This window comes from Salarias fasciatus, chromosome 15 (genome assembly GCF_902148845.1).
Source record: "Salarias fasciatus chromosome 15, fSalaFa1.1, whole genome shotgun sequence".
In the NCBI taxonomy this organism is placed as follows: domain Eukaryota; kingdom Metazoa; phylum Chordata; class Actinopteri; order Blenniiformes; family Blenniidae; genus Salarias; species Salarias fasciatus.
In genome coordinates this window covers 26,214,925-26,231,386 of record NC_043759.1, presented here as the reverse complement: position 1 = coordinate 26,231,386, position 16,462 = coordinate 26,214,925, and the positions used below count along the sequence as shown (strand labels likewise).

At 44.8% G+C, this 16,462-nt stretch overlaps 1 protein-coding gene across 1 annotated transcript; it reads left to right on the top strand.

Annotated features, from left to right (window-relative positions):
• The first annotated feature begins 1,428 nt into the window (after nucleotides 1–1,428).
• Nucleotides 1,429–11,842, top strand: LOC115401664 (G-protein coupled receptor family C group 6 member A-like). Its single transcript, XM_030109943.1, has 6 exons — nucleotides 1,429–1,763; nucleotides 3,502–3,793; nucleotides 3,877–4,701; nucleotides 4,794–5,009; nucleotides 7,216–7,333; nucleotides 9,357–11,842. Exons 1-6 carry the CDS (start codon nucleotides 1,543–1,545, stop codon nucleotides 10,475–10,477), a joined length of 2,793 nt encoding a protein of 930 aa, XP_029965803.1. The 5' UTR covers nucleotides 1,429–1,542; the 3' UTR covers nucleotides 10,478–11,842.
• Nucleotides 11,843–16,462: the final 4,620 nt, after the last annotated feature.

The following is a 16,462-nucleotide window of genomic DNA, read 5'->3' as shown; positions in this document are numbered from 1 at the left end:
AGACCATGAAGAACCGGTTAAAATCATATAAATCCAAAACATTCTTAACATAAAGCACAGCAGCCAGCTCTCTCCCAATAATCATGAAAGTTTTGCAATGAGTTTGAAGATTACACTCGTATAGTCAAGCACCGCAGGGGGAACTCTGTTGAATTGTTCTCCTTATGATGGTCAGCTGACAGGAGGGAATAAACCATTATCCAGTATGCAGGTGGTTCACCAGAGGTGAGGCTGTGACGATGACCTCCGGAAATTCCCCAGATGTGAGGTGTGGCTCCGGTTTGGTTGGGAGAGCGGCTGTGCCCCGATCTGAAGTATGTAGGTTAAATTCCCAATCTGTTCCTGGTCTCCTTGAGCCAAACATTCAGCCTTTAACTGCTCCCATGTGGATGAATTCTCCATCTAACTCGGGGTTGTGCAACCTGCGGCTCTGGAGCCACATGTGGCCCTTTAGTCTCTCTGTAGTGGCTTTGGGAAGCCTTCACAACATGATAGGTGAATAAACATCAAACTTATTTTTATATTATATGATTTGTCACTCTTCGTTAGAAAGGGATTTAAAAAAAGGTACAAGTAAAATTGGGAAAAATAGCAAAACCCTAAGAAAAAAAATGATTGAACAGCTTAAAAAACCTGAAACGTCTCTAATTTCTAACATAAGAAAATGAAATACGGCAGGAAGAAAAGCATGCAAAACTGTTTCAAAAGAGGCAAAATGGCTAAAACAGCTAAAATTTCAAAACTGTCAACAAAAAAAAAACTTGAAAAGAGGAACGAAACTGTTAGAATCAGGAACAAAAATAGGTTCAATGTAATAAAATTTTCACAATTCTGAACTTAAACTTCATGAACATCAGAACACATATTTTTCGTTTGTGCATCAAAATCAAGTATGAAACTTGATGAGCTGCATTTCCCTCATTTTAATGGTTAAATGTTCTTTATGGCTCCAGAACAACTGGACTTAACATTGAAAGTCAATAAAATGGCTCTTTTGGTCATAAAGGTTGCAGAGCCCTGATCTAACTGGATTTTCACTTCCAAATCCTTCAGGATCCACTTGCTTTTTACTTTGAAAGCAGTAATTCCTTATATATAAATGAAATTTACTCTGGGATTGACAAAGTATTTGTATTGTATTCTGTTGACCTCAGTTATCAGTTATTTTACTGTTTGAGCTTGTCTTCATTATCTTGTTATTTTTAAGCTCCCTCGTTCTTTTGTTTGTTGTCAGTATGATTACTTGAGCACGATGACAGGAAGTAAGTCATTCTGGTAAAAGAAACACTTCTGGCTCCCTGAGTATTACTGGCAGACTGACTCATTCATTAAACTGCATACCTGGCTCTTCTGACAGACAGTTGGGATAGTGACTGGGCACTGTGGGACCGAGCTTCCTCATTCTAGCACCTGCCTGACTGGAAAATGCCTCACTGCTGACAATCGACGCCTCAAAACAGTTGTGGACGGTTCCAGTTCTCACACACGTGGTGCTCCTGGCTGCCGGGCTGCCAGGCCAGAGACTGCAGAGCTTCAGGAGGGATGAGGATGCAGCGTGAACCCTCGCTCCTGATCATGATGCTGCTGCTGCTGCTGCTGCTGCTGGGCGGCCCCCCGGCCCCCGTCCGGGGGTGCGACTTTGCCCAGACGGTGTGCGGGGCTCACGCCCCCGGCGACATCCTGCTGGGCATCATGCAGCCCTGCCACCGGAAAGTGACGGCGGTGCAAGACCGGGTCAGCCCTGGAGCCTTCCACTGCTCAGAGTGAGTGCACACTTTCTGTTTTTCACTAAAATTTGATTTGCTGATGAGATTAGTTTCTTAAATTCCTGCTTTAAATATCCCTAACCCCTAACACAAAGACATTCAACTAATTTAAAGTTCAACACAATCTGATGATAATGTCCAGTTTGAGATGTATCGAGACTTCCACAGGACAGACTGGACACTGCTGTTTCAAGGTTTTTAACCATTTTTAAAATCTGTTAGACTATTATGAGTTCATGCTTTGATACAAACTACTCACCTGTGTCTGTTATCACTTGGTTAAACTGTTATCACTGCTACACACACACTCATGGATTAGCCTGAGGGAATGAAACCAGCCTGCAGTTGTTGTGAGAACTAATCCAGACTCTTCACACGATATTTCATTGTGTGCTTACTGCATCTCAAGAGAACAGGTTTTCACTTTATGCTTCACTGAATTTAGGTTCTTCCTGCACGTGTGTATGTGTATGTGTGTGTGTGTGGGTGGGTGGGTGTGGGTTTCCAACAGGTAATCTCAAAATCAGATAATCACAAAAATTTCCCGAGGTGAGAGAGAGAGAGAGAGAGAGAGAGAGAGAGAGAGAGAGAGAGAGAGAGTGTGTGTGTGTGTGTGTGTGTGTGTGTGTGTGTGTGTGTGTGTGTGTGTTTCCAACAGGTTAATCTCAAAATCAGGTCGACAAAAAAATTCCCCATGGTGTGTGTGTGTGTGTGGCTGTCAGATGATGTATGTATGGATGGATGGATGGATGGATGGATGGATGTTTTTCCCTGCTGAAGAACGGTGGCTTCATTTCTCTCTCCTGCTCTGCCTTCCGGTTACCTCAGGTGAACTTCAAGTCTCAGTTCAAAGTGTTGATTCTCTCCTGGCCTGACCTCCAAACCCATTTTCACCTCTCATCACCCCAAATCAAGAAAAATATTTAAGTTGGAAATGTGCAGTTTGAACCAGAGGCAGATACACAGAATATTATAGCACCAAAAAAAAAAAAAAACAGACAAGTTGAGCTATAAAGCCAAATAGTCATGGGGGACAAATATCACCTTATCATGCTCACATTAGCTCTTTACTGCACTAAATTCAGCCTATTTGATAAGAGACACAGTGTCTTTAAGCAGAAGTAATGAAGTCAAAATGATCTTGACTGAGATGATGTTTCATAATGAATTGCTTCATTATTCCAGGTGTTAACACTTCAGAAAAAAGAAAACACCTTATTATATATACAATGAAAATCCCTGTGGTTTTGCCAGGCTGGACCAGCACGCATAAATAAACTTTGTGGGTCTCCTGGTGGTTGTTAACGCACATCAGAAGGTGTGATCAACACCTACTGTTCAGAAGTGTGAAGAGATGATGTGACATTCATTTTCAGCTTCGCCTCTCTCCACTTTTGGGTTGTAATGCATCCGTTGACGATCACTGCTCTAAAGAAACAATAGATGGATGAGTGTTCAGTATAGATCAGCAGCTGTCACCTGGTCTAGCTTTCGGACCCAGCATCCCATCGGTCCCCCTTTAGCCTTTCATGGACCTGGAGCCAAATGATCCTAGTGTTTGGAGAACACGGATGTAAACTCCACTTGTAAGGAACACTGTGTTCAGTTAAAAGTAAAAAAGGAAACTCATGCTATCCATGAAAAAGGTCAGCATTGTCCAGTTCTTTTGTTGTTTTCTGCAGTTCCTTGTGTTGGCATTAAACAGAAAGCTGTTGCTCTCGCACTGTGTCTCCAGCTTCGACCTGTCGTCGCTTGTGAGATCCATGGCCGTCATCCACGAGATCCAGCAGGTGAATGCGGCCGGGTTCCTGCCGGGTCTGCGTCTGGGGTACCTGCTGTGCGACACGTGCTCGTACGCCAGCAAGGCACTGCTGAATGCGGAGCACATGCTGGCGTTCAACCGCTCCAACCACCTGGAGTGTGACAACTCTGACTTCAGGCCGGCTGTCAAGGTGGTTCTAGGAGCGCAGTACTCTGAGGTGACCATCGCTCTGGCCAAGCTGCTGAACGTCTACATGGTCCCTCTGGTAGGCCACCGGCACCCTGCTTAAAATGTCTTACTCATTTTCTGAAGGTTTGTAATCATAAAGCCTTTCATTCATCCCACCAGCTGAGCAGTGCATCGACGTCCCCAGAGTTGAGCGACAAGCTGCTTCACCCCGCTTTCATCCGGACCGTCCCCAGCGACATACACCAGACAAAAGCCATCGCCAGCATCATGAGCTACTACGACTGGAACTGGGTCGGGGTGGTGTACGGGGACGATGACTACGGAAAAGCGGCGTTCCAGAGCTTCCTGTGGGATGCCGAAGAGAACGGCGTGTGTCTGTCCTACCAGGAGACTTTGCACCATTACCTCGATCATTCCCAAAACGACCGTCGCATCCAGCAGGTGGCCGAGGTGATCCGCTCGTCCCGCGCTCAGGTGGTGCTGCTCATACTCAAGGCGGAGCTGGTGGAGCTGCTCTTCAAGGAGATGCTGAAGACGAACACGTCTCGGGTGTGGATAGCCAGCGACGCCTGGTCCAGGAGCTCGGCCATCGCTCAGATGGATGGAATCAATGAAGTTGGGGACATTTTGGGTTTCACCTTTGTCTCCTTCAGGAGCCAATCCTTCGATGACTTTCTGACGAATCTCACGGTGACTGAAGGAGGATACAACTTCTTCATTGAGGAATATAAGAACTTGAGGTCCAACTGCTCTGCTGAATGTGGCTCCAGTAATCCTCCGTCCAAATGTGTAGATCTGTTGAAGTATGCATGTGATTCAAGTTACTCCCCGGATCAAAAGGACGATTACCTCCTCAAGGCGACTGATACCAGCGAACCCTTCCCGCACCGAGTTGCTGTGTGGGCCGTAGCACACGCTCTCAAAAAACTACTCAGGTGCAACAGTTCCTCGTGTTCCGGAGAAGTCGACTTTCCTCCGTGGAAGGTAAGATTAAGTTTCAGAGCAGATTCCTTCTGGGTTTTGTAAAAATGTCGATCGCAGATAAGATAGCTTTGGTTTTGCTCTTTTGGTTTCAGCTCCTCCAGGAACTCAAAAACATCAGGTTTGAATTTGAGAACCAGATGTATTTCTTCGACAAAAATGGCGACTTTGTGAATGGCTACGATCTGATTTTGTGGGAAAAACATGGCTCTGGACGAAGACTTGAAAAGTTTGGGAAATACAGCATCCTAAATAATCGAATAGAACTGGATGGCAAAGAATTCACTTGGCTTTCAACCGAAAATGTATCGGTAAGACAACCCTCCACTCAACCACTGCTTTGCTTCTGCAGAGACTTTGTCAGACATTCAGGAGAAGAAGATCCAGCAGATTAAACCTGACTTAGGGAATGCAGGGCTCAAGTTCTTCAGTAAAGGAGAAGAACATATTTTACAAACACAAAGTAAACATGGAACACTGACATTTGACATTTGTACTTCAAGTCTTTGTCCAACGACAAAAGTTTTAAGGGTAATGGTTGAATCAATGTCGTAAGGACAAGCTGAAGTTAGATGATACCATGATGATCCTATCATGTCCGCGATGTTAACTTGCTTTACATGGGGATTCCAGTCAAGTAGGCACCAAGGTGGATAATGTACCTGGAGCTTCATGTTTGACGTTCTGTTTGAACCGTAGCTTAGCTATGAGGGCGCAGCGCTTAGTGGCTGTCTGGTCATGTGACTGGTCCCCAAGGCATTCTGGGAATCGTAGTGCAATGATGCCGGCTGCGCCCCGATGATTTGCAGTTTTTTTTCGTGCCGGCTGCGCCACTTCTCCTCACGTAGCAGGCGGGAGACTGGAGGACAAACTGTGTGATTATGGTGACTGACAGGTTAGAGGTGGATAATGTACCTGGAGCTTCATGTTTGACGTTCTGTTTGAACCAAGAAGCTTAGCTGCAATGCGCAATGCTCGCGGCTGTCTGGTCATGTGACCAGATCATGTGACCAGGCCGCCTGGTCAAACCAGATGCCCGCATTATAATTTTATTGTAATTGTATTGTATTGTATTGTATTGTTCTCCACGCCTGAAGTTGAATTCACTGACCTTTTTCTTAAATGGCATATCTTAGAAGAAAAAGGTCAGTGAATTCAAAGGGGGTGAATACTTTTGCAAGGCAGAACCCACAAATGCACTTTAAGAAATATCTTTTATTTTTCTAACAATGAAATACACACACTAATAAAATGTGCCAACTCCCCTAATTCTCGTGTACCTATGTATATCAGTTTCATTTGAAAAAAATAATCCAAAGGAGCATATTCCCCACCACTCTTAAACCCTAAATGTACTTATTTTGTATATTTCACTCTTCTATTTAGGGAGAAGGGGTATTTTGAAGATAGAACTAAACTCCCATAGCGGCATGATGCAAATCCATTGATGACGTCATGGATTTTGTAGTTCTCTCTGGGGTTTGAATGTAGGGCTACGTTTATGAGTTTATGAACGCCAATAAACCATATGAACAGCTGAACATGTACCACTGGTAATCGTTTGGATTACAAAGTTTAGATTCCCAGTTGCTTTTACTGTTGATGCACACTAGATGGCGGGCAAACAACATTTACAACAAATTACATGTTTTTGCAAATGAAAATGATTGGTAAAGAATAATGATTGATAAACGAACAATGTTGATCACAAATGAACAAAGCAGCATAAGCATAATGCAATACAAGTATTATGTTGTGGTTGTGAAGTCCAGATTCCTTCCTGTCCTGGAGCAACAGCGAGTAATCAAGTTCGTCATGCAGCTTCTTCAGTCTTCCTAGGTTTCCACTGATTGGGTAAAAATAAATTAATTGTACTGGCTGGCCAAACTTCAGGGGTGGAGAACATTACAATAAAATTATAATGCGAGCGTCTGGTTTCACCAGGCGGCCTGGTCACATGATCTGATCACATGACCAGACAGCCGCTAGCGCTGCGTGCTCACAGCTAAGCTACTTGGTTCAAACAGAATGTCAAACATGAAGCTCCAGGTACATTATCCACCTCTAACCTGTCAGTCACCATAATCACACAGTTTGTCCTCCAGTCTCCCAACCGGGCAGCACGGTGTGCTGCACAGCCCAGCCGGCCGGCCGGCCGCCCGCTACGTGGGAAGCAACAGCGCAGCTGGCATGAAAATGCTGTGTAAATTGGGATAAAAAGAGGCTTTGGGCCGAGTTGGTAAGCAGCTTACAGTCAAGTCGACACTGACCAACTCGGCCACTTGAGAGCCCCCCCCCCCCACCCCCGAGAGGCCGACTTGGCTAGGTGCCGACTTCACTAGGTGCCGACTTGACTGTATCCCGGGGGCGGTGCCGAGTTGGCCAGGGCCGACTTGGATTGGTGCCTACTTGACTGTAATCCTTTCACATGGCTCCATTTAAACACCCCGTAATCCCACGAGCTCCACGACCTCCGCACCACGTTGACCTGGCTGCCGTCATGTTCTTCCCGGACAGACTCCTCAGTCCAGGTGCTCGGAGAGCTGCCGTCCTGGATGGGTGAAGAAGATCCTGAACATATCCTGCTGCTACACCTGCATCGAGTGTGAGGAGGGGACCTACTCAGAGGACTGGGGTACGTCGCAAAGTCACTGTTATGATCCACAGGCTGTGAGGAGGATAATGTCTGACGGACAACCACTTTTCCAGAAAACCCTTCTAGCTGAGTCAGGGTCTAATGCCGAACCCTCCTAATACTTATATTTTTACACATGAAATCAGTCATGGTGTGATTTCTTACTGATCATCTGCAAACTGAAAGTGTGAACACAACTTCTGCAGACTTTGTGATCTTAAAGGTGCATTAAGGAGTTTGCACGTTTAATGAGAAACAACGGCCCCTGCAGGCCTTGGGCGTAACTGCAGCTTAGTGAAACGCCCGGAAGAGGGGAACTCCTTCCTCACTCTTTAAGTAGCGCTCGAGTAAAATTTAAGTGTCTTCTGCCTGGTGGGGTCTGTGCTGGAGTTGTGGCAGTGCTCGAAGCCGGTCTCTTCTTACTTTCTGGAAGATCCTGTTCAGTTGTTGCTGCTTAGCATCTGGCGGATTAATGGCGGACAAAACGAAACTTAAAGCTAGGGTTGACGATCTTGGAAAACTAGCATGTAGCACGAATGTAGCATCTCCCCAAGGCTCCGCCCAGCTCCCACCCCATTGGAGGAGCTCCCGTTGGGAGCGAACGCACTGGACGCAGAAGTGCCACGCGCACGGAAGCGCCACGCACACGGAGTTTGTGATCGCCTCCAATGTTATTAACCTTTCTGACTGCTGCACACAACGCGCATAGGAGCGCAGCGCAGCGCGCCCGCCCCGCTTCCTTCTATTTTTCACGCGAGCCGCAAGCGCCGAGAGCGCCTTGGCAACGCGCGCACTGAACCAGGACCAGTGCACGCCATTGAAATGTACGCGCAGGGGGCTGGTAGAACGGCGAAGGGATTTGATTGGTTCCTTAAGAGCGGTCCGCGCGATACGATTGGTCGGAGTTTTTACTGTCCTTTGGCCGCTACAGTGGTCAGATTTTTTCCGCACTTTTTTCCGTCCACATAATGTATTGACTTCTCCCAGGGGGCAAGGAGCATTTCATTCAGTATGACAAAAAGTGCTTTTCGACAACATCGTCTACCCTAGCTTTAAGGGTTATCAGGTCAGCGGGAGCACACATTACGTCATATCATCTCAAATTCTCCCCCAAAAAATTCTGGTGCAGGACCTTCACTGCAACTTTCAAGTGACAATTTAGGGCTGTTAGCGGTACTTGCAATGAATATGTCAGGGAACATTGTACACAACATTGAATATTTGTAACATATTTATGGTGGAAAATAAGTATTTTTAAAGTTGAAAAACTCCTTAATGCACCTTTAAAATCAGGCCCCTTGAGTTTATACTTGGTTTCAGCTTCAATGTGCAAATCAACATAAGCCACAGGTCTTTCCAGTTCTATTTCCAGAGTCAGTTTAAAGTGACCAAGTTCTGATTGTTTACTCTCGCATCACAGATCGGATCTGCTTCTGGACAATGTAAGCAGGAAAAAGACACATGCATTCAGATATTTTGAGATCAGATACAGGCCTGACTCACACATGGAAATAAACAGATCTGTATCAGATCAGATCAGATCAGATCGGCCAGCGTGGCCGCAGTGTAACCAGGCTGACTGGATATTCCCAGCTCTGCGTCTCTGTCGCCATCAAATCTGCAACCATGAAGCTTATTGTGTCCAAACGTGAACACGAGGGAAATAACAGAGACAAGAGGCATGAGAGGAATCCAGTGTTGTCTTTGTTTCATGACGCATTTGAGTTTGTGTTAATTGATATGAAATCTCAGTGATCTACTCAAAGCCTTGGTTCCTTAGTTCAGAAGTGTAGCCTGGAGTTTGTAATCACTACAAGCACACAAGGTTTCCGAGATTATAGGCCTGTGTAGCTGTGAAAATGAGATATGATAGAAAAATCTGATTTCCGATCTGGGCATCAAGACCTGCTGTGTAGCTGTAGTCTAAGATGTACTTCTGTAAATGTGTTTGTATCTAAGAACTTCCTACGAGAACCAGAATGTATCTGAGTTTTAATATACTGTTGTTGATGTTCTTCAACAGATGTTCAGGACTGTAAGACGTGTCCTAATGAGACTTGGTCTCTGAAGGGATATACTCACTGCCGGCCCAGATCAGAGTTCTTCCTACGCTGGACCGAGCCTCATCCTCTCACCATGATTGCCGCTGCCGCCTTCGGGGTTTTGCTCTTGCTGGTTATCTTAGTTATCTTTTTGGTGTACAGGAACTCGCTGCCCATGAAGCAAGCCGAGGTGCGACTGTCTTGTGTGATGATGGCCGGTTTAGCGGTGAGCTTTGCGAGCGTGGTTTTGTTCATGGGCAGACCCACCGTGCACATCTGCAGGGCCCGGCAGACCATGTACGCCATGGGCTTCACTCTGTGCGTTTCCTGCATCCTGGTGAAAGCCTACCGCACCTTCCTGGCTTTCCTCCCCTTTGGACAGCTCTTGCACAAGCGACTACACAAACTTTACAAGCCACCTGTCATTATTGTTGTGCTGACAAGTCTCCAAGCGGTCATCTGTCTTCTCTGGCTCATCTTCGATTCCCCTGACGTCGACGACAAGCCTCCGTCTGCACAAAGTATGAGGAAAGTCCTGGAGTGCAAAGAAGGGAACACCTACATTGGCTTTGGCGTTATGCTGGGTTACATAGCCCTGCTGGCATTGATCGGGTTCCTCTTGGCGTTCAAAGGTCGGAAGGTTCCTCAGGAGTTCAGCGAAACGGGCTACATAATCTTCAGCATGCTCATGTACCTGTTTGTGTGGGTGTGCTTCATCCCCGTCTACATCACCAGCGAGGAGGACGGCACCCGCGTGCAGGCGTCCGCCATTTTAGTGTCTAGCTACGGCATCATCTTCTGCCACTTCTTGCCCAAGTGCTACGCGGCGCTGTGGGCATCCAAAAGCGACACCATGGAAAACATCCTGGACCGATGGCGAGCTAAGTCTGAGAAGGAAGACAGAGACGGAGCTACCCCGCCCTCAGAGAGGAGCGTGACGCTGTCAACAACCAGCACGTCCAGCTTCCTGTGGCGCTCAGAGACTCAGAGCACCATCACTTCCCGGCTCTCAGACGTCAGCTGTGACTCGGTGTGTTTCCCACCTCTGCCTTCCCGGTCAGGATCAGTCGTGACCAAAAGAACCCGGAGTTTATCTCTCTGATAGTCAGTCTAGACCAGGGGTGTCCAACCCAGTTCCTGCAGGATCCAATGATTCTGTCCTCATCGGGCGCCGAGCAGAGCCCAGTAGCGAGTCTGTCACTGCAGCAGGTGTGTCGAAGGAGCAAAAGAACGAGAACCTGCTGGATCCAGGTTCTGCAGGAACAGGGTTGGACACTTGTGGTCTGGAGTGATCACATCAGCACTTTATTCATGTTTCTCAAACGTCCGTCACCTGAAAGTTTCAAGATGGAGTTCCAAGTTAAGAAGAACAACATAAAACTAATATATTCTTCAATATGCTGGACGTAGAAGTACAATATCCCAATTCAAATGAAGGTCAAATCAGTGCTGTCAATTTTAATCGTATTAATTGCAATTACTTAATGGAGGGCATCCTGTGGTGTCCATGTTCTGGGACTGGCCTTCCCTTGAGCAGCTCAACTTTGCAATGTTGGATGTTTGAAATCCCACTTTAGTGAGTTTTCTGATGAGACACTGCTCCACTGAAGTTAAAGGATTCAGACAAAGACATTTTTGTGCATTAAATCAGTGCTTTTGTGTGTTGATATTAAGTTCACAAATGATGCTATTAATTGCAATTAATTGTGGTCATAGCTGGATTGATTAGTTTAAAAAAAATGTAATCGATTGACAGCGCGAGTGCAAATACATTACATTTATAGGAATTTTCATTGAAAGTTCTACCTATATTACTACAAACACTTATGTACAGAAATCCCATTATTTTACAGACCATTAAGCTAAATTTCTATGATCAAACGCTCTCATTGAAGTGAAAACAGGTTGTTTTTTTGTTTTTTTCACAGTGTGTCTTTCTTCCCGCCTGATGCCAGGTGTCTGTAGCTCCGGAGCTTCATGTGGCTCGTCAGGTTTTCTAGCAGCTTCCTGAAGCTTTTCACAAAATCATTTACACATAAACAATTTAACCTAATTTGAAGTTTTTTGTACATTATCCTCCAGAAAGAGTCTTTTCTCGCAGCCTTAGGCGACTTTCACGCTAAAGAAAGGCTTGTCGACTCAGAACCGCCCAGCACTGCCGCCTGCCTTCTGCATTTCACCTCAGTCACACACGTTTATCTTCTGAATGCAGTAGCGTTCATTCATCGTGAACTGACTCGTCTTTAGCTGCGTGTTTTTGGAGAAAGACAGCATGCTAGAGATTTTTTTCTTGAATCGACTGTTTCACCAAGGCGCTCAGTTCCTTTAGTTCAAGCACTTGGTTTAAGCTGCTTCTTCTTTTTGAATGTTACAAAATTGTTTTTTTCTTCTTTTTGTGGCAGTTTTTCATTGTATTTCCAAAGCAATGTGATCAATGTTAAAGTGTGAGACAAATAAAGAACTTTTGCATCAACCCGTCGTCACTGATGTTTCTTTACAGTGTGTCCCTGTTTTCCCCACATGGATCCAGGCCCATCAGGAGTGGATGCACTGAACACAAATAGAATATCAAATCAAGTCAGGCTTTATTTATAGCACACTTTTTGTGCACAGAAATGCAGTACACAGTCTTTTACTGAGTAAAAATTAAATAAAAACAGACTGATGCCTGCAGTCGATTTTCACGTAAACCTCCAGGAACAGGTCATGTGTTTAATCGGTCACTGGTCTTGTTTCTACTCTTTCCTTCTTCAGTGGAACTGGCTTCCAGACCACGTCGTCCCACGCTGTGTTTGCATGCCTTTATTTTCTGTTTCTCTGCTTCCTCTTTCTCGTCATTGTCCTCCCTCTGCAGGCTGCACACCTCAGCGGGGGAGATTTTAAGATTTCAGCCAGGAGGCAGACACACACTTAGATCTTAAAATCTCATAATCCAATGTTTTATGGTTTTTATACTTGTTTTAGGAAACAGAGTTAATTGATTTCTGAGTCAGATTTTTTTTTTTTTTTTTTTTTTTTTAGACTTTATTTCGGCCTCAAAGGAATACTCCGAAGATTTTGGACCCACGCCCTATCCCGATCATTTACAGAGTGAGATAAGCTCATAAATACCTTTTTGTGTCCGTTCATCCAGTGCCTGGCTAACAGCTGTTAGCATCGTAGTTAGCTTAGCTCAACTACGGCAGGTGAAGAGGAAATAGAGCCCGACTGAGAAAGTGGACAAAATCCTCCTTCCAGTGGTCCAGGGGACGGTGTATTAGCATGTGAAGTAAATCCGAATGGTTATAAAACATTTAAAAGACGTATTTTTTTTTCAATCCGTTAAAATAATGTTCCTGCGCGTGCACAGACCTGCGCATGCGCAGCGCTCCGCGGAAGGATATACCGGCGCACAGCAGTAGAAGCATAGACTCAGCCGCTGTGCACCTGGTATATCTTTCCGCAGCGCACTATGCTTGTTCAGTTTTGTGTGTATGAAAACGCTATTTTAAGGGATTGAAAAGAAAACACGTCTTTTAAAAAGTTTTATAACCATTCGGATTTACTTCGCCATTCCCTGGACCACTGGAAGGAGTATTTTGTCCACTTTCTCAGTCTGGCTCTGTTTCCTCTTCACCTGCCGTAGTTGAGCTAAGCTAACTACGATGCTAACAGCTGTTAGCCAGGCACTGGATGAACGGACACAAAAAGGTATTTATGAGCTTATCTCACTTTGTAAACGATAGGGATAGGGCGTGGATTCAAAATCTTCGGAGTATTCTTTTAAAGCATACATGTCAGATAAGTTATGTATGCATACATGTACATATACACTCACATACATAGATATACATGGACATATACGTATATGTGCACATACATGCATACATACATAGACTTAAATGCACATACACATGTATACACACATAATTAACATATCATTTGGCCGAAAAGGTTTAGGGCTGAAGCCGAAGCTTATTTTGCCCACCATTACCTCGCCACTGTATAAAAATTAAATAGAACCTTACTTAAGTCGAGCCAAGACAACAAGCCGACAATCTAAATAGAACACAGCAAAAGGAAACGCTTTTGTTAATTAACGTTTTCTTCCTTTTGTTTTTGTTGCAATTTTCTTTTCTCCTTCCTTCCCATCTGTTCCTTTCCTCCCTTTTAGTTCTACTCTCTCTTCCCCCTTCCCTTCCCTCTCCTTTCCCTGTCCTCTCCCCTTTCCGTCCAAATTTTTCCTCCGTCCTCCTTGTGCTTCTCCTCATTTTTGAGGCCGCTAAGAGTGGTACTTACAGTAAATGGTGAGGCGAGATAAATTACTGAAAGGCAAACCATCAGACATAATAGATAAATGAGTGAATTAACTAATGCTTAAAAAAAAAACAAAAAAACAAATCAAAATGAAAAGTTTAGCTTGGTTGTGAGTTTTGTATGATTTTTTGAATATATTCAGAGACTTTGCTGTTTTTAGTTCCTTGTCCAGACTGTTCCACAGATTCTACACAGATTCTACAGTACGACTAAAGAAAGTGTGTTTGAATATCAATGGAAAGACGACGAAGCCACAGATTCCCCCCGTGCACGGCGACATTAGCCGCTGCTAATCCCGATGTGACTCCGGAGGGCTGCTTCAGAGCTGGAGGGAAAGGAGGTGTTAGGCAAACAGCTGAGAATAGCATCGTTACACAACTGTGAGCCGATCGGTGCTGACCACCTCCCCGGGACCGCAGCGCCCCCACCAGTCCATATGTCGGCCATGTTTGAAATCACCGCCGTGCGTGTGAGAGCACGCTGTTCCTCCTCACGTGAGATTCCCTCAATATGAAGGAATCAGCTTGTTATCGAAGTGTCAGGACAGGACAGTGGCTTGGGGCTGTTTCTCAGTAAATCCCACGGTCCTCAGCTCCGTCGGGGTGAAGCAGCTCCTCTTTCTGTTTCTGTTTTCAAATGGCTGAGTCATCATGAGTTACCGATTCAGGCGCCACAGCGCAAAGATGTGTCCTCTAATCTGCTTAAGCAGGGTTTTATTCCATCTTTTATGCTGCGATCGTCTCGTTATGTCACATGAAGAGTTGGTGATCGGTGAGAATGATGTGTTGAACTGTTACTGCAGCGCCGCTGCTTCTGGAGGAAAGAGCAGCTAACTGAGTCATGAAAAACTCATCAGAAATACTCAGATTTCTATAAAAACCGTGATAAAGCCACAGAGCCGCCACATTCCTCTGCTCCCTGCGCTGTTAGCATTAGCATTAGCTGCAGCGGCTGTCTTAAAATGGCTCTATGAAGCCAGAAGGAGTGTCTCATTAGTCCTGAATGAGCTGCTGATTAAAGATATTCAACTCTAAGAAGCACATCATATCTTTCAGACTTTAGAGCATCTTCCTCCCGCCAACTGACGGAACTGTTAGCAACAGTGACTCGATCGTGTGTACAACATGAAGAAATGTAAACCTTTTTTTTTTTACCAGTTGACAACAAACTGGCTCTGTCTTTATTTAGAGGCTACACTGTGACACGTAGTTCTCAAAGAAGAATTTTTAATTCCTAATAGAGTCACTGGACTGAATTAAACTAAGCCACACAGGCAGCAGACCTGCAACACCTTAAGCTCCTTCTGTTTTACCGACCAACAGCTTGGCCGTTTCTCGTCACCATGATGCACCTGGACGCCGGCGGCAGGGATTACAGCCGCGCTGTGGGACACATGGCCTTCTGGGGTTTGATGATTTTTCTCTGCACTGTTGACCTGCAGATGATCTAGTGACCAAACTTCAATTAATGTGATCAAAGCTGAAAGGTTTTCAGTTTGGGAAGAGAAGGTCATTACAGCCTCATAGCACCATGTTTTTATTGGTGATTTAATTTTTCAGTTCATGGTTTCATGTTTTGAGTGTTATTAAATGGAAACATTACAGCCAGACTGTTCCAGGATAATAGCAGACCCTCATTCCTCGCATTCGTGAACCAGACCAGACCAGAGGAGAAGAACTGGACCGCGATGTTTTAAAGCACTTCCTGTTTCTGTCTGTTGGGGATGCTGGTCTTCTTTACCAGCAGAACTTCTCACTGATCCACAGTGCCAAAACCCCTCATTACTGTCCTGAGGGTGTTATTACTGAGCTGTGATCGGTCAGCTGACTGGCCAGGCTGAACCCTGCTGGGAGTCTGTTGAAGGAGAAAGTGAGAAAAAATATTCATCACCGAACTAATCTAAGTAATAATTTAAAATGCTTATACAGTAGTGAAAATGCACTGTATAAATCTGGAGCTCCAATTCAGCTCATGTTCTTCCAGCTTGTTTTTATGCCACGCTGCAGTTTTTGTTGATGGTGAGATGGTGAAATCGACGTTCTGTGTCTGTCAGTGACTAATTATGATGACGTAAGCTTCAAGACATTTCCTGGTAGAACGTTGCAGGAACTGAGCAGTGTTCAGATTCAGGATGTCCTGAAGAGATTTCACTGGAGCTTCAGTTTTACACTGAAAGAAAAAACTTTGAATTTTCTTCTGCAGCGTCCAGAGAAGAATCAAATTCTTGTTTCATCGGTTTCAAAGATGAAAACTGTCCAGGGCACTTTCTGTGAGTCTAGAAAGAAATCATCAATTCCCTTAATCGACTTCTTGTTTAATTTGACGTAAATCACAATACTTATAGTTTTAATCAGCTTGTGTTGATTTCTGTCGACTTCCCAATTAAATTACCTTCAATAAATTAAGAGTTAAACCCATCTATATATAAAAAAGTAGATTTTACTATTTTGATGTATTATGGGACTTTTCGATGAATGTGAAACGGGGTTGTTTTTCTTCCAAACAGACATGACAGTTGCATGTAAACCTCAGCAGTGGGTGAAGCTAAAAACACCACCTGACAAGCTTGCTTCTGATTAACCTGATGAGCTTAAAGTCTTACATTTAAATGCTGGAAAGGCTATGCGCGTGTATGTGTGTGTGAAACAGCTTGTGTGTGTGTGTGTGTGTGTGTGTGTGTGTGTGTGTACGGTGATGCACTCGCCATCTGTGCATGCTGAAGGAGAAGGAGAGCGAGGGAAGATAGCCCCTCTCCTCGATCCGTCTTATCGCCTGAACTCCTGGACAGGTC

What these genes read in the sequence shown, in the direction of transcription:
- LOC115401664 (XM_030109943.1), top strand. Translation starts at nt 1,543, where the DNA reads ATGAGGATGCAGCGTGAACCCTCGCTCCTGATCATGATGCTGCTGCTG. An exon ending in ACGTCTACATGGTCCCTCTG is followed by an intron (nt 3,794 to 3,876) that starts GTAGGCCACCGG and finishes TCATCCCACCAG; the next exon opens with CTGAGCAGTGCATCGACGTC. An exon ending in TCGACTTTCCTCCGTGGAAG is followed by an intron (nt 4,702 to 4,793) that starts GTAAGATTAAGT and finishes TTTTGGTTTCAG; the next exon opens with CTCCTCCAGGAACTCAAAAA.